The 17,842-nt window shown below is 44.1% G+C and overlaps 1 protein-coding gene across 12 annotated transcripts in view; it reads right to left on the bottom strand.

Annotated features, from left to right (window-relative positions):
* The window catches only part of TTC23 (tetratricopeptide repeat domain 23), a 158,880-nt gene that overhangs the window by 10,571 nt on the left and 130,467 nt on the right, over positions 1 to 17,842 (bottom strand). For all 12 annotated transcript variants that reach the window (XM_070775029.1, XM_019983298.2, XM_070775023.1 and 9 more), the window contains 2 exons: positions 11,401 to 11,528; positions 6,042 to 6,191 (listed from right to left, as the gene is read on the bottom strand). In XM_070775029.1, coding sequence (XP_070631130.1) covers positions 6,042 to 6,191; positions 11,401 to 11,528 — 278 coding nt within the window. The remainder of the gene's footprint in view (positions 1 to 6,041; positions 6,192 to 11,400; positions 11,529 to 17,842) is intronic.

The following is a 17,842-nucleotide window of genomic DNA, read 5'->3' as shown; positions in this document are numbered from 1 at the left end:
TCTACAGAGCTCTGTGCTCAACACGGCATCTGAGAAAAGTCCAGCTCAGCAAAGCCTGTGTGTGCCCTGGTGTTCGTGGAGCGACCAGTCCTGTCCCCAGGTGGGTGAGAATGGCAATGAGGGCTGTGTGTACCACAGCTGGCACAACCTGCAGACACATGTTTCTGCCCTTTCCTCTCTGACTCTGGCAAGTGGTAGATAGCTTTAAAATGTCAAAGTCATTGTATTCAGGACTGATGGTTAATGAGGTCAAACTAAGGAAAACACGTCACCAACTTCCACTGCAGACTCTGGGAGTGATGAAGCCTGGAGTTTCCTGAAGCTGAGCTGATTTCCAGCTGAGCCTGAGCACAGAGCAATGATTCTCAACTTAAGCTAAACTGCAGGTCCCTGGGCCCCTTGTGCTTTGCCCCAGATTCTGCTTCAGAAGATGACCCTGATGCAGGGGGTTTAAGACCAACGCTTTGCAAACCAGTGGCATTGAGGAAAATGTGGGCTTTACTTAATGGTAACTTGCCCATAGACAGTTTACTTAACTTCTAAGAGCCTCAGGCCCCTTATCTATAAATCACAGCTACCAAGGTCTGACCTGGGGGGCTGCTGTGAGGTTTGGAAGTGATGCATGAGCTGCCCTAGAGGCACCAAGCCTGGGCCCCAGTGCATGGTCAGTAATGGAACCAAAGCAGCCCTCCTGGAGTCAGCAAGGCAGCGTGAAGACTTGCGTGGCCTCAATTCAAATCCTGCTCGTCCGCTGACATCTGCTGCCTTCCAGCACTCCTGGGTCCTCTTCCCTGTCTGGAGTTGACCGAGCTGAACCCTCGGCAGAGGTGTTCCCTCTCTCATCTTCACTGCTCAGGGGAGAAATGAGGAAGCGGGAGCGGAGAGGAGACTGCTGCAGCGGGGGTGACGCCTTGGCCGGGACAGCTCTGCCTGGGCCCTTGGGCGTCCTGCGTTCTGCACCCGGCCGGGCCAGGCCCTGACCCAAGCAGCCGCACTGGCCTCAGCTCATCCCTGCCTCAGGACATCCGTGGGAGGGAAGCTGGGCCCTGTGTTGCGGCTATTGCCATTTTACAGATGAGGTGACAGAGGCCTCTTGCCTCAATTCTTGGGCCACCCCATTCCATTTCCAACACTGTCCTCACAGTGATTAAAAAAAAAAGTCCAAAAAACAAATATAGAGTGATTGTGCCCTGCTTAAAATTCCCTCAGTGGCTCCCAGATGTTAGAGCTGGGTTCAGAAATTTTTTTCTGCAAAGGACAGGTGGTAAATATTGTAGAATTTGGGGGTCAAGGGATATAAATTGAGCTACTATGTAGGTACTTACCTAGTAAGAGAGGGAACAAACTTTTGTAGGCAAAATTTAAGGTATAATAGTAATAAGTACATTATTTTTGGTAATCTAGTTCTACTAATGAAAATAATGGGTTTCTTTTCTTTTTTGGCAGGGGGATAAAATTTCACTTGGAGGAGGAAATGGCAACCCACTCCAATATCTTTGCCTGGAGAATCCCTTGGACAGTGGAGCCTAGTGGGCTACAGTCCATGGGGTCGCAAAGAGCTGGACACGACTGAAGCAACAGCACAAAATTTCACTTAGCTGGGGTTTAAAGTCAGTGTTCTCTAGCATCAAATCAACTTATGATCACCTGTGAAATGATTACAGATTTTATAATCATCTGTAAAAACCATTTTTAACTTAGGGGCCACACAGAAACAGCTTCTTGAACAGGCGTCACTATCTTGTCCCTGAATCTCCTCTTCCACCTCATTTCCGACGTGGGAATTCCTTTCTCTGCTCAGCAGTGCTCTTTTTCAGGACTACTTATCTGGGCTTCCCTGGTGGCTCAGATGGTAAAGCGTCTGCCTGCAATGCGGGACACTCTGGTTCAATCCCCAGGTTGGGAAGATCCCCTGGAGAAGGAAATGGCATCCCACTGCAGTACTCTTGCCTGGAAAATTCCATGGACGAAGGAGCCTGGTAGGTTCAGTCCATGGAGTCGCAAAGGGTCGGACACAACTGTGACTTCACTTTCACTTTATCTGGCTACCTTCTCTAATCCCCTTTCTCCCACTGATCATAGTATGAACATGTAGCACAGAACTGAGCGCATAATCAGAGTTAGGGGATTACAGTCTGTAATTCCTTCACTAGCCTAGACTCTCTTAAGGGTAGGGGCTTTGGCAAGCCTTCTATACTCAGTGCACATGCCCCCAAATAGGGAGGGGCTCTAGTGACCCTGTTCCAGGTTGTCTGATCAAAGGACAGTGATTTTTGCACCCCCTCCACTGTGGGCCACCCAGGGGCCTGAAAGGCACCATTGTCTTACACCGCACCACACCCCTGGCCTCGGGTGATTGGTCAAGGGTGGGCACCGGATCCAAGCCAGGCCCTCAGTCTTTGTCTGAGAACTTCCAAGCTCTGACTGAGAAATGGCAGTGGGGGCTGGAAGTAAAGCTCTGGAGGGCTGGCCACCATCCCCCGCTGGCAGGGGAGACGCCTCCATGAGACAGGAGGAGAAGGAGGTGCAGAGAGAGGCAGGCAGGGTTCCTGGGCAGAGAGAGCCCTGGTGGCACTTGAGTCTGGCCTTGATTCTCTTGAGGCTCCGCTGGGTCTTTGCCCTGCTAATCATACACCTGTCAGAGCTTCCTAGAAACCATGAGACAACAGATGCTTCTTTATACCTGAGCTAATTTGAGTTATACTGTCAGTGGCAACCCAAAGGCTCCTACTTATCCTGATCTTGGCATTCTCTGTACTCTGCCACTGCTTTCCAAACTTTCTCTAAGCACAAGAAGCACCTATTCAAACAGAATCGTATTTGGAAGCCCACGAGGGGTAAGTGATGATAGTGTAGCGTAGAGGGCACAGTATGGGCTGCCTCGTGCTAACCCCCACTCTCATGGCTCCCAGCTTTGCAGTCCAGGCCTAGACACTTCCTTTCAGCCTCAGTTTCCCTCTCTGTGAAAACAGAGAGCAGAGGTATCCAAATCTTAGGGTGACTATAAGGCTTATGTAAGGTAACAGATATAAATCATTTACCTTAGTGCTGGGGACATACCAGTCACTCAATAAGCATTAGCTTAAAAGTGGGGGTTGGAGAAACCCAGAGCAACTGCCACCCTCAACTTCCTTTCTCACCTTTCCCTCACCATGACATCTTTGGCATCTGTGTCATGTTTAAATTCTCTAAAATGGTTGGTATAGTATATCTTCCTGGCTAGACTAGAAAGTCTCGCAAAGACAAGAAGCATATCTTTCTTGGCTATTGATTGTCTTTCCCCATTCTGTCTACCACAGTAATTGGCCCATAGAAGATATCCAATAACTATTGTAGACTGATAATGAACATATATTATCTCATTAAAAAACAGGCAACATGCATGTTACCAAATCTGGTGACTTTTGCAGCAGAATCAGAAGTCATACAAAGAGAAAAAGTCTTGACTTAAAGGATAGCTCACTCAGAACTAAAGTTAATTCTTTTGGTTTAGGCAATTATTTTACTTAAATAGGTTTTCACCATTTTAAAACCAATTTATGTAATGAAAACACAACATGACAGAACTTATAAATGTATTTAAAGCAATAACAAGAAGATAATTCATAGCCTAAAATGCTTATATCAGTAAAAATGAAAACTCGAATTAAAGTCCCAATTCAAAAAGGCAGGGAAAATCCCAACAGAGTAAAACAAATAAGTCACAAGGAAAGAAAGAATAAAGATAAAATCAGAAATTAATGAAATAGAGAATAGGAAGGCAATTTATCTATGGAATTCAAATCCCATTTCTAAGAAAAACTGCTCATTTAAAGCAATATTAAGAGGATAATTCATAGCCTAAAATACGTATATCAATAAAAATGAAAACCCAAGTGAATTAAATTCCCAGTTCAGAAAGGTAGGAAAAGCTCCAACAGAGTAAAACAAAATAAGTCACAAGGAAAGAAAGAATAAAGATAAAATCAGAAATTAATGAAATAGAGAATAGGAAGGCAATTCATCCATGGAATTCAAATCCCATTTCTAAGAATAATTAACAAAATAGACAAACCACTAACTCAGTCAAGAAAAAAGTGTGAAAAAAACCAAGAATTAAAATGGGAAAATATCTATTAAAAAGGTAGAAAATTTAAAAGTTCATGAGACTATTTGTCAAATCTTTATGCAAATCAATCTGAAAATGTAAATGAAATAGATAATTAGCTGGGAAAACATAGTTTCAGACCAACTGGTTTGTAAAAGACATTGAGAAAATTATCAAGAAAATCACCCCACTAAAAGCACCATGCCTAAAGAGTTTCACAGGTGGTGCAAACTTTCAAAAACCAGATAGTTTTAATGTTGTATAAACTCCTTTAGTGCATAGACAATAAAGGTAAACTTCCAAATTATTTTAAGTAAAATAACATTGATATTTAGACAAATATCACTTACAAGTATTGGTACAAAATAGTTGCAAAATATAAATATTAGCAAACAGAATCAATATCACATTGAGAATAATTCATTAGGACTAAGTGGATTTATTCCAGGAGTGCAAGGTTGGTCTGATATTATAATAAAGCACATCCATATTAAGTGATCTAAGAAGAATCATCTCATTATCTCCACTGATGCTGACAAACTGAATTATTTTATCAAAATAAAATCCAGCAATTACTTCTAATTAAAAAAATACTCATAAACATAGAAATTCTTGGCTACTCCCTAACCACAATAAAATGTATAAATCTTAGTCCAAAGCCAGCATATTTTAAATGAGGAATCACTAGGGACATTTCCACTAAGACCAGGAATGAGGCGAGAATGCCTATTATTCCAACATTATTTATTATTGTACTAGAGGTATGAGGCAATGCAATTAGACAAAAATAAATCAATCAGAGGCATAAAATTTGGAAAACAGAAAGTAAACTGTTTGCAGATGATGTAATAGTATATCTGGAAAACTTGAGAGAATCAGTTCTCAAATTAACTCAAATAGGAAAAGAAGCAAGCTAGCAGAACATAAAATTAACACAGAGAAACCTATGGTCTTTGTCTACACAAAAATAACCAGTCAAAATATGTAATGGTGGGTAAAAGTCCATTTATAATAGCATTAAAGAATATAAAATGCTTAGAAATCAATTTAGTAAAAATGTACGAATCTATATGAGGCACACTTTAAAATGTTCCTGAATGAGACTAAAGTAGACGTGAACACAGATAAAGACATCCCTTGTTCTCTGGCAGAATGACTCAACATCGTAATGATGTCAGTCCTCCCGAGACCCATTTATAAGTAACACAATTCTCCAAAAAATATCACCAGATTTTAATGGAGCTAGACAAATTGATACCAAAATTCATGTGGAAAAATAAACATGCCAGAATATTTAGAAAATCTGATATTCTAGGGGTTTATAAAAAACAATGAGGGGAGTCTAACCCTACCAGATTCTATACCATGCTATGAAATCTCTATAATTAAGGCAACGAGGTATGGGAATTCAAATAAACAAAGAAAAAAGTAGAATAGAAAGAAATTTGGAAATAGACTCAAGTACATGTGGAAATGTAGTATATAATGAAAGTTATCTTAACTCACTGGAGCACAGATGGACTCTTTAATAAAATGCTGCTGGACAACTGGGCAGCCATTTGGGAAGAAAATAACAGAGCCATACCTTATGCCATCCACACAAACTCCAATTTAAAAAGAAATAAACGTAAGTACTAGAGGAACATATGGAAGAGCTCCTCTATAAACTGAGTGTACAGAAAGAGTAAAATAAGATTGATGAATTACATTATTTACAAATTTAAAATTATTTGCATGGTAAAGAATAATTGATACTTTATTTAAAAAAATCTATGTGCACAAGAGGATAACTATATCTTTTGCCCCAAAAAGTGTCAGCTGAGATCAACTGCAACATTGATGTCATCTAACCTAAATCAGCCACCTGTAAAATTTCATTTAAGGAGTGGAGTGCGGTGCAGAGGCAGGAAGGGCGGGAGGATTTTTTTCTGAGTTAGTCGGGCTACAGCTTTACCTTCTTCAGTTTCTTGTGGGCCCCGGTCTGGTTCCCCTGTGCCAGGTCGGCCACACCCAGGAGCCGGTATGTCTCTGCCACCTCAGGACTGAAATCACCGAACACTGCCACTTTGGCCTCCAGGGACTCTCTGAAGATTGAAGTGGCTTTCTGCAAAAGGAATAAAAAGCAGTCTGGTTAAATAAAAATGTTCATTGCCTCACTATTTACAATAGCTAGTACATGGAAGAAACCTAGATGTCCATCGATAGATGAATGGATAAGGAAGTTATGGTACATATACATAATGGAATATTACTCAGCCATAAAAAGGAACACATTTGAGTCAGTTCTAATGAGATGGACGAGACTAGAGCCTATTATATCCAGTGAAGTAAGTCAGAAAGACAAATACCATATGTTAACGCGTATATATGGAACCTGGAAAGACGGTACCAATGATCCTATATGCAGGTCAGCAAAGGAGACACAGATGTAAAGAACAGACTTTTGGACTCAGAGGGAGAAGGAGAAGGTGGGATGATATGAGACAAAAGCATTGAAACATATATATTACCATGTGTAAAACAGATGACCAAAGCGAGTGTGACGCATGAAGCAGGGCACTCAAAGCCGTGCTCTGGGACAACCTGGAGGGATGGGGTGGGGGGGCAGGTGGGAGGGGGTCAGGATGGGGGACACATGCCTGTGGCCAATTCATATTGATTTATGGCAAAAACCATCACAATATTGTAAAGCAATTATCCTCCAATTTAAATAATTTTTTTTTTTAAGTTCAAAGCTGGATAAAGAAAATGCCAGTACCAAGTGCCTCCTAAGAAAATGATGTAACTGATATGAATGATATGTATTTTCACTTTTAAGGGGAATGAGTTTGGGTAGCATGTCTCATGAGCTGAGCCTACTTTCCTTCTCAAATAGGAATCAGGAAATAATGTACATGGGGTAGAGGGGTTCGCAGCGGGGAGGGGGATGGTGTGAACTCTGAAGAGAAAATGCATAAAAGATCCCTGGAGAAAAAGCCACCTCAGATGTTACAGGAACCCATTTTAGTTGAGTTCAGTTCAGTTCAGTTGCTCAGTAGTGTCCAACTCTTTGTGACCCCATGGACTGCAGCACACCAGGCCTCCCTGTCCATCACCAACTCCTGGAGTTTACTCAAACTCATGGCCATTGAGTCGGTGACGCCCTCCAACCATCTCACGCTCTGTCATCCCCTTCTCCTCCCGCCTTCAATCATTCCCAGCATCAGGGTCTTTTCCAATGAGTCTGTCCGTTCTTTGCATCAGGTGACCAAAGTATTGGAGTTTCAGCTTCATCATCAGTCCTTCCAATGAATATTCAGGACTGATCTCCTTTAGAATGGACTGTTTGGATTGCCTTGCAGTCCAAGGGACTCTCAAGAGTCTTCTCCAACACCACAGTTCAAATCATCAATTCTTCAGCGCTCAGCTTTCTTTATAGTCCAATTCTCACATCCATACATGACAACTGGAGAAACTATAGTTTTGACTAGATTGATCTTTGTTGGCAAAGTAATGTCTCTACTTTTTAATATGCTGTCTTAGGTTGGTCATAGCTTTTCTTCCAAGGAGCAAGCATCTTTTAATTTCATGGCTGCACTCACCATCTGCAGTGATTTTGGAGCCCCCCAGAATAAGTCTGTCACTGTTTCCCCATCTATTTGCCATGAAGTGATGGAACTGGATGCCATGATCTTAGTTTTCTGAATGTTGAGCTTTAAGCCAACTTTTTCACTCTCTTCTTTCACTTTCATCAAGAGGCTTTTTAGTTCCTCTTCACTTTCTGCCATAAGGGTGGTGTCATCTGCATATCTGAGGTTATTGATATTTCTCCTGGCAATCTTGATTCCAGCTTGTGCTTTATCCAGCCTGGCATTTCTCATGATGTACTCTGCATGTAAGTCAAATTAACAGGGTGACAACATACAGCCTCGCGGTACCCCTTTCCCAATTTGGAACCAGTCTGGTTGGGTAGGAAGAATAAAAACTAACATGAAATGCATTGTGTCCTTTACGTCTCAAGAACTGTGCTAAACGGTTTATGTGTGTGAGCTCCTTTAGCTCGCACTCTTTCCTTTCCATAAGGACAATTTTAGTCCTCGTTTGACAGAGGAGGAAACCGAGGCACAGGGCAGTTGAGAAGCTCGCTCAGAGTCAGACAGCCCATCAGTGGCAGATCTGGGTCCTGGCAGGTCTGGGTCCTGCCAGCTTTAATCCCTCTTAGTTTCAGGCTCTTCTTTCTCTGGGCACAGTGATGTTTTTATGTAAGTGAAAACTATAGTTTCCTGGCAATGTATCTACTTACAGAATATCCAGAATATATTCCAGGGTTTTCTGTTTCTCACAAGAAATACTTCAACAAACGAAAAGCAAACATTCCGACATGGTGAAAAGTTAAATAGATTTGACATTTTGTTTGGTTTATCTGACTTATTTATACCAACATGGAATAAAAAAAAATATGGGTTGGAATTAATCTCTTCAGTCAGACGCTAAGACATACAGAGGGAAAGCCCTGCATTTTGATCTCCCATGTTTCTCCAAAATCCTTCCACCATCTCCTCCATGAAAGCATGATTACAGTTAGAGAACACAAACGCAGAATTTAAGAGCTGAACAAAGCAGAAACCGGAGAAGAAGCCTTGCCCACCGCTTAGCCCTGAAGGCACCCTGTTAGCACTCCCCAGACAGAGGAATTGGCAAGGCCTTTACTCATGTTATTGGCAAGAATATGAATTAGGTGCTGGGGTTGGGATCAGGGAACCTCAGGAAAGGCATTTATAAGAGAGAAACAATTTCTCAGATGGAAAGAAAAGTCACTGCTGGGGAAGAGAAGCTGTATCTGTTGTGAAGTGTGTGACCACCGCCCCCCCCCCCAACCTTGGTTCGGGTCTTCTTGATGCTGAAGCCTGTCATGTCCTGTCCCAGGGACCATGAGGCAAGTGTTGGGTTTGGCAGCTTTTCCGTGAAAATTGGTTGTCAGGCTTGGAGGAGCCAATGGGGGAAAGACGAGCCTAAAGGATGCTCTCAACGCCATTTACAGCCTATAATTGGGGAAACTGGAGATAGATGTGCAAGTCGAGATGGCAGTGTAAAAGATGCCACATGGACATGGGTATGGAGAAACAGAGACTGTGACAGTCTCTGAGAGTTAGACAAGTTTAATGGAGAGAAGGGAAGAATAATCCGGATTCAGGTGGGCTGAGAGGCAGGCTTGGGCACCTGGGCACACAGCAGTAGGGGGGAGAAGCACATGGCATGTTCAGGGCCAGTGAGTGGACTACTGTGCCTACAGCAGAGAGAACAGAAGGCGGAGCAGAGGGAGGTGAGGCAGGCGTCACAGGCTGGGCTGGCAGTGGAGGCCTTCCTTCCAGGCCTCCAAACGAGGGGTTTGGGTTTTCTTACAGGGAATAAGAAGTTAGAGAGGGTTCTTGCTGGCAGAGCAGCACAACCAGAAGAATATCTTAACACAGATTCAAAGGAACTTTTTCACTTCCATGCATGCGCGTGTGCCACATGGCTTTAGTCGTGTCTGACTCTTCGTGACCCCATGGACTGTAGCCCGCCAGGCTCCTCTGTCCGTGGGATTCTCCAGGCAAGAAGACTGGAGTGGGTTGCCATGCCCTCCTCCAGGGGATCTTCCCGACCCAGGGATGGAACTCGCATCTCTTATGTCTCCTGCATTGGCATGTGGGTTCTTTACCACTAGCGCCACCAGGGAAGTGCCACCATTATGGTAATATATGACTATGCTATACAATTATATTAAACTGGATTCTATGATGAAAAATAGTGGGGAGAATCTAGTGAAGACTGAGGGAGAGGAATCAGACAAGCTGGTGAGTCCTGAAGGATGGGTCTGCATTAGCCAGGAGATCAATGAGGAAGAACCTTCCAAGAGCAGGAAACAAGCGTGGATTAGAAAAGGCCACTGTGGAACTCACATCAGGGGAGGAGGCAAAAATGAGACTGGAAATGCCAGCAGAATTCAGATCTTGCCACGTATTGTGGGCAATGCGGGATTCCAGCTTCTCTTAAGGGCACTGAGAAGCCAGTGGAGTATTTTACAAATAGAGGTCCATTGATCAGATCTGCTTTTTTAAAAAGATCACCCTGGGAGCAGGCAGGAATCACACAGCTCAGCAGGCAAAAATCAAGGAGCTGAGCACGCACGAATCTCGCAGCTCAGCTGGCAAAAATCAAGGAGCTGAGCAGAAAAAAAAAATAAAATAAAAAATAAAAAGATCACCCTGGTTTACTTATTCAGAATAGAGTAGAAAGGGGCAAGAGTGGAAGGAGCAGCTGGGGGCCCAGGGTTTGCTAGAGTGGTCCAGGCAGAGATGAGATGGCAACCAATGGATGGAGTCGAGGGGCCGTCTGGAGGCGAAGATGACCAACGGGCCAGAAGGGGTGAGGCATGATGGGGGCACACTTCCTGTCAGACTTCTGCCCTGAGCACTCTCCACAGAGCTTCCAGCGATGTTCTAGAACCTGAGGCCCCGGGAAGGCCCCTTTCTACTTGGCTGAGTGATCCAGAAAAATATGAAAACTCCATTTATTATGGTTGCTGTAGCCCTATTTGGCCTGAGGACCATGGGTACATCTAGATTAAAAACCTATCCTTAAGCTCACATCAATTGAGAGAAGGGTGAAGCATTAAGAGTTAGGAGAGGGCTGTTGGGCAGGAGGTCTACAGAGCAGCAGAAGAAATAAAAACGTTTTCCTCTCAAGGATTTGCTTTGAAGAGTTAGAGTTGAAAATACAGATATATTTATATATTTATATAAATCAAGCATGCGGCCATCTGGTAGCTGTTAGGCTTATTATGGAACAAGTTCCCAAGGGTTTAACTACCCTTGGGATAGTTCAATGACTATAAACTCTGAGCCCGGTTCCATTTGTACAAGCCATGGAAAACCTGCCTGTATGGTTCAATGGACAGTGAGCCATAACTTCTGCACTGTGCAGTTCCTATTTGATATGCAAATTTCATTCATTAGCCAAGATAATAAGACACCCTAATTGCTACCTTCTATGCCAGCTCCAACCACAAGCTATGATAAGCTGGGACTGTCCATCTGGCTCTCAAGGTTTCTAGTCCTCTAGGGTACTTTGCAGGTGGACATGGCATCTGGGTTCTCATAATTTTTTTGTTTCCCAAGAGTGCCTATCCAGGAGCTGGCTGCCTGGCCTTAGGCATCCCTCTCCCCGTGGAGCCTGGCACATGCCTTGTACACAGTAGATGCTTAAGGCTTGCAGAGTATAGGAGTAGCCCTTTGGATATCACCTGGGTTGCCCGAGTAAATAACTGTCAGCTGTGGTCCAAACTCACTCACCTCATCTTGTCCGGTGACTTGTAGGAAATGGCAGTAATCATCTTGAATTGAAAGAAACTTGGCTGTCTCCTTCCCTTCAGCATCCTTGAGATTAGCCATGCTATCCTGAAAATACTGCTCAGCCACATCTGAAGAAAAGCACCACAACAATAATTTTGAAAACTACTCACAGATTTGAAATGAACACAGAATAACTATGCATTTAGTGACGGCGAACTCTCTGAAAATAATAAGTAACTGGACAAGATAACCCAGTTAAGGAAACTGTCTTTTCCCATTAATCTGACTGTTTTATTAGACAAGGTCTAGTTCTCAGGAAGATACTGCAATTTATTTTCATTGGTTTTCATACATCGTGGCCCTCCCAGTGATAGAGTAAGCAGAGTTAATGCAAACAGGGAAACTCTCCCCTGGACCTGACACACCATTAAGTTTTCAGGTTGATTAACCATTAATTCTTCATAAAGCTCTAGTTACTCCTCACTGAGGTTAGAACTCCAAGGATCCACTGACTTTAGTGGATGTTGTAATCTTGGAATGTGGTTTAATAACACTATAATTCTGGAAAATATGGCTGACATGCAGCTGAAGGATAAACTCCAGCCATTCCAAGCACTTAAACATATTGGTTATAATGTAACAAAGATATTTTAAAATATTTGCCAATATTGAAAGCAAAAAACAAAAAAGGAAAATCTCAGATATGAAAAATGAAGAGGAAACTGAAAGCCAGAGCAGGGAGGTGGAGGGGGAGTTGAATGGTCCATGAGGGGGTTAGGAAAAAGGTCTAGTGTATTCTAAAATGCCTAGGGTCTCATAAGCCTGAGCAGGGCTGGCTATTGAGGCCTGAGGCCTGTGTGTGTTAAGTAGATGAAACAAAGCTCCTTGCAAAAATTCAGTGTCACAGGCAGATTTCTAGGATGACCCCAGTGACACTCATCCTTGATTACGACCTCCTCATTGATTGTGGGTGGAACTTATAGATAGGCTGAGATATTACTCCTGTCATAAGGAATGTTATATAGCACAGTAGACTGTAAGAAAGTGAGATTACTCCTTAGGCCTAACCTAACATCACCAAAGCTTTAAAAGCAGAGTTTTCTTTAGTTGGTGGCAGAGAAGGAAGGCAGAGAGATTCAAAAAATGAGAGGGATTTGAAAAGGAGGTTCTCCAATCCTGAGATGGAGGGGACTGTGGTACAAGGACCCAAAAGTGGCCCATAGGAACTTAGAGAGGTCAACAGTCAGCAAGAATGGAGGGACTTCAGTCCTATAACACAAAGAACTGAATCCTGCTAATAACAAGGTTGAGCTTAGAAAAGGACCCTGTGCTCCAGATGAGAATGTAGCCAGCTGACAACTTGATTTTAGCCTCAGCAGAGAAGCCACTCTTACCATGCTAGACTTCTGATTGATGGGATTAAAAGCTTAAACTGGGTGTTTAAACAACCATAATTTGCTATGCAGCAAAAGAAAACCAGTATAGCCAGGAATTCCTAAAACCAGCAGTTGCACTGGTCCAAAGAGAAGCCTCACAGCTGTCCCTCCAGAGGCCATGGCTTGAAAAAGCATCTGAAAGCAGCTGGGAGATTGTACGAGGAGCATGCACATGTGTGAGGGGCAGAATTTGCACCATCCACTTTATTTGGAAATTCTTTTTTTTTTTTTTTTTTCTTTCCCCAATTGTTTCCTTTCCTTCCTTCCACACTACATGGCTTATGGGATCTTAGTTCCTCAACCAGGAATTGAACCCAGGCCTATGGCAGTGAAAGCATGGAATCCTAACCACTGGACTGCCATGGAATTCTCTTGGTTTGGAAATTCTGAACCAATAAATTGAAGTAGAAAACTAAGGCCTTAATCTCCAAAATATACAAACAGATAATACAGCTCAACAACAAAACAACCCAATAGAAAAATGGGCGGAAGAACTTAATAAACATTTCTCCAAAGAAGACACAGAGATGGCTAGTAGGCAAATGAAAAGATATTCAACATCACTGATTATTAGAAAAATGCAAATCAAACTACAGTGAAGTACCATCTCATACCAGTCAGAATGGCGATCAATAAAAAGTCTAAATACAGCAAATGCTGGAAAAGGTGTGGAGAAAACGGAGCTCTCCCACACTCTTGGTGGTAATGTAAGTCAGTGTAGCCACTATGGAGAAACAGGTTCCTTAGAAAACTAAAAACAGAATTACCATATGATCCAGCAATCCCACTCCTGGGCATATACCTGGACAAAACCGTAATTCAAAAAGACACATGCCCCTCATGTTCATAGCAGCTTTCTTCACAATATCCAAAATACGGAGACAACCTAAATGTCCATCCACAGATGAATGGACAAAGAAGGCACAGTTCGTGTATACAATGGAATACTATTCGGCCATGAAAAAGAATGGGATAATGCCATTTGCAGCCACACTGATACAACTAGAGATTGTCATACTAAGTGAAGTCAGAAGGACAAACCCCATATGATATCACTTATATGTGGGATCTGAAATGGGACACAAGTGGACCTATCTATGAGTCAGAAGCAGAGTCACAGATGTCGAGGACAGACCTGGGGCTGCCTGGGTCGGGGTAGGGGAGGGGAGGACTGGTAGTCTGGGGCTAGCAGATGTGAGCTATCATATACAGACCGGGTCAGCAACAAGGTCCTGCTGTACAGCACAGAGTTTATCACAGGATGTATTCAACATTCTTTGATGACATTGTGATATGGTTTATCACAGGGTATTTTCAATACCCTGTGATAAACCACAACAGGAAAGAATATTCAAAAAAGAAACTCCATAAAGTAGAATCTAGTCTGAAAGTATAAAAATTATAGGACTCCAGCACAGGGGTCACAAACTCATTCTATAAAGGACCAGATGGTAACTATTTTAGGCTTTGGGGACCGAAGACTTGTAGCACAAAAGCAGCCTGAGATGCTATGTGAATAAAGGAGCCTGGCTGTGTGCCAAGAAAACTGTTTAGAAAAATGGGCAGGGAGCTCGATTTGGGCCCTGGGCTGAAGTTTGCCTACTCCTGCTCTAGCAGAGGAAAATGTGAGTGACCCTGAGGAACATGGGCCTGCCTCCCCACCCACCACCGCAGCCGAAGCGCTGCTGGAGACGGTGACACACGACGAGCACACGCTGAGGCAGATTATGACCCATACATACAAGGTCCACTTGACACTTCCATTTGGAAATCCAGTATGAACTGTGTAGAGCAAATACACATGAGCAAAAAGGTAAAATATTATCTCTAGCTTCTTCAGACTTCCTCTGTATTTGATTGTTTCCCCTTTATCACCTCTAATTTTGTTTTTGTGCTTTCTCCCCATTTTCTTGATTAGACAGGACAAGAAAGAAGAAAAAAAGAAAGTGAAGTCACTCAGTCGTGTCTGACTCTCTGAGGCCCCATGGACTGTAGCCCACCAGGCTCCTCTGTCCATGGGATTTTCCAGGCAAGAGTACTGGAGTGGGTAGCCTTTCCCTTCTCCAGGGGATCTTCCAAACCCAGGAATCAAACCCAGGTCTCCTGCATTGCAGGCAGACACTTTACCATCTGAGCCACCAGGGAAGCCCTTAGACAGGACAGCGTATTGTCTATTTTAATATTTTTCCAGAGAGTGGGCCCATGGATTAATTTTTCTCATATTCTGATGTGAACGACAGTACTTCCAAAGAGGAATCCACAAACACATTGCTCCAGAATTCACAGAGGTGGATGGATGGGGTTAGCCTGTGCGGGATGTGCTGGTTCCGGGAGGCGGAGGAGCAAGTGGAAAGGAGGAGAGGCCCCAGAGGTCAGAGGCTGCCTGCCCTCAGGCCCAGCTCTGCTGCCGTCCAGCTTTGCACCTCCCAGGCTTGGCCTCAGGTTTCTTACCTCAAAGAGGGACTTTCGTGCTAACGCTCCTGTTATAGGATGGCTGTAAGGAATAAATGGGTTAATGCACATAATAACTGATGACATGCTTGACACCTAGCCAGTGCTCAAGAAATGTTGAAAATTTTAGTTTCAGGGACAGTTTGTGGCTTTGGGCCTCCCTCATCCATGCTCGGAGAAGGCGACGACACCCCACTCCAGTACTCTTGCCTGGAAAATCCCATGGATGGAGGAGCCTGGTGGGCTGCAGTCCATGGGGTCGCTAAGAGTCGGACACGACTGAGCGACTTCACTTTCACTTTTCACTTTCATTTCCTTTGGAGAAGGAAATGGCAACCCACTCCAGTGTTCTTGCCTGGAGAATCCCAGGGACGGGGGAGCCTGGTGGGCTGCCGTCTATGGGGTTGCACAGAGTCGGACACGACTGAAGCGACTTAGCAGCAGCAGCAGCAGCATCCATGCTAGGCTAACCAGCGGGCCACTGGGAGCAGAGATGAACATGGAGAGTACGAAACACTGCTGTGAAAGCAGACAGAGTCCAGTGGCCTGAAGCACGCACATAAATGGCTCCATACACCTCAAGAACTTGAGAACAGCTCTGAAATTCACAATGAGAAATGTAGGTTTCTGGAAATGATTCAAGTACATCCCAAGTGAGCTGTTGTGGAAAGGAGAGAAGCAAACACTTGGGAGATGTGTCTATCGAATCCAGGCAACCTAAAGTCTGAAAACAAGTAAGGTCTAAAAACCTAGGTCTGAAAACAAGTAAGCTTCATTTATCTGCAAGATTTTCTCTGCTGAAGATCTATGCAGCTATCAGATAGAAGTGAGAATTGGGCTGGGGGTTGGTGCTGCCTTTCAGGGAAGTCAGCTGGCCCCAGGCTTTGAAACTAGACAGAAGTCTAATGAGCTGGGGTCCCTGCTCCGCTCTTTCACTGGGGGTCTGTCCACTGCCAAACCAGCAGATGGATTTCTAAAGTAGTTCTCAGTTTTTTTCTTGGTAGAAGAAAATGTTACTATTGTATATGAAAAATGTTACATCACTTTAGTCTTTGTTGACTCACGGGAGAATATATTAGAGATTAAATGTTCGAAGTAAATGTTCGAACTAAGTATCTATTTTGGTTACTTTGATAATCTGATGACAGCAAATGTGGAGATGATGTGGCATTTATATTGTTGATTCTAAAAGCATCACGGAGATGTATGTTCCATGTCTAAAAATTAACAAGTCTACTCAAGAATGGAGTACTGTTGATATTTTAGTTTCTGTTTAACTGGCAATTAACCAGAGACTGTAACTGAGCCATTCTTGAAGAGGAGAGGTTTTTCTGAGTCTTAGCCTTTTTCCCGGAGGTGAACCCTCACTCTAAGGACGAGCACATGTAAAGGGCATGGGAAGGAGGCAGGACCAGATGGATAAGAACTGAGTTTCTGACCCAGGCTTTTGCAGAAGTGGTGCCAGGTTCAGAAAAAGGAGGAGGTCAAAAGGGATGGGAAGTGTTCCCCTCCCTTCCTGGGTAAGGAGCTGGTCTTCCAGACACAGGTGGACATAGCTGTGCTTTCTTGCTTTCCAGCCCCTCATAAAGTCCTCCCAGCTTTTAGTGCCCCTTTCCCTGGCAGTCACATGCTGACCCATCTCCCCCCACAAAACCGCCCCATCTGGGCTGGTCCCCAGACCTGAGTGACGCTTGTCCCTTCCCTTGTGTAGCTGACCTCACAGGGCTCTGGGAGAAAGGAAGCCGACTGGCCTAAGTCATACTGGTGCACAAAAGGCTCACAAGCTCTAAGTCAGGGAGGCCCAGTCACATTTTCCAAAGAGAACGCTTGTTAGCGTCTTTGGATCTCTGGAAGAGGGACTGGAAGCTAGGGAGGAAGGAAGGGGCTGGGGGGAAGGAAGGAATTTATTACTCAAACCCAGGCCACAATAGCTACTGAAGCAGAAGAAAGCTGGGCTTTGCGGTGAGGCGTCAGAGAGCGGCCCTGCCTGAGGATCTGCCCTCGGGGGCCAGCTCCTAAAACTGCTGCTTCTCTTCCCCTATTTCAGAGTCCTTGGCTCCTCAACAGGTCCATGTTTCTCCTAATTCTGTTCCTGGGAGTGTCTAGTCAGCAGAGGCAGGGCCAGGGAGCGGGTTCTCTGACACCTGTTGTCACGTACAAGTTGACCACAAGTCAGGCATCCTGTCAGGATGCTGCATGTGAGAATAGTCCAGGACTCGGGAATAGTGGAAAGTCCAGGGCACACACTGTGGGCACCTTCCCTGTCTGTAAATTTGACACTATTTTTATTTTTACCCAGGATATAGGAGAGCGCCTTTACTGCAAAACCCTGACTTATTTTCCCCCGTCCCCCAAATTAGCATTCTAAACCATGTACCCCATGATTAGTCTCTGAGGAGAGAGAAAATTTGCCCTACTACCCCTAAGGACTGACTCCCTGAGAGGCAGAGCTGGTTCTCCTAGGAGCGGGCATCCCCTCAGAGGTCCTCCTGGCCCAAGTGACAGTGGAGTTGCCAGAAGGACAGAAGGTCACAGCCCCTGGGGTGGGATGCCAC

The sequence above is a fragment of the Bos indicus genome, chromosome 21 (assembly GCF_029378745.1).
Source record: "Bos indicus isolate NIAB-ARS_2022 breed Sahiwal x Tharparkar chromosome 21, NIAB-ARS_B.indTharparkar_mat_pri_1.0, whole genome shotgun sequence".
NCBI lineage: Eukaryota > Metazoa > Chordata > Mammalia > Artiodactyla > Bovidae > Bos > Bos indicus.
The sequence above is the reverse complement of the archived record's forward strand: the minus strand, read 5'-3'. Positions and strand labels throughout refer to the sequence as shown.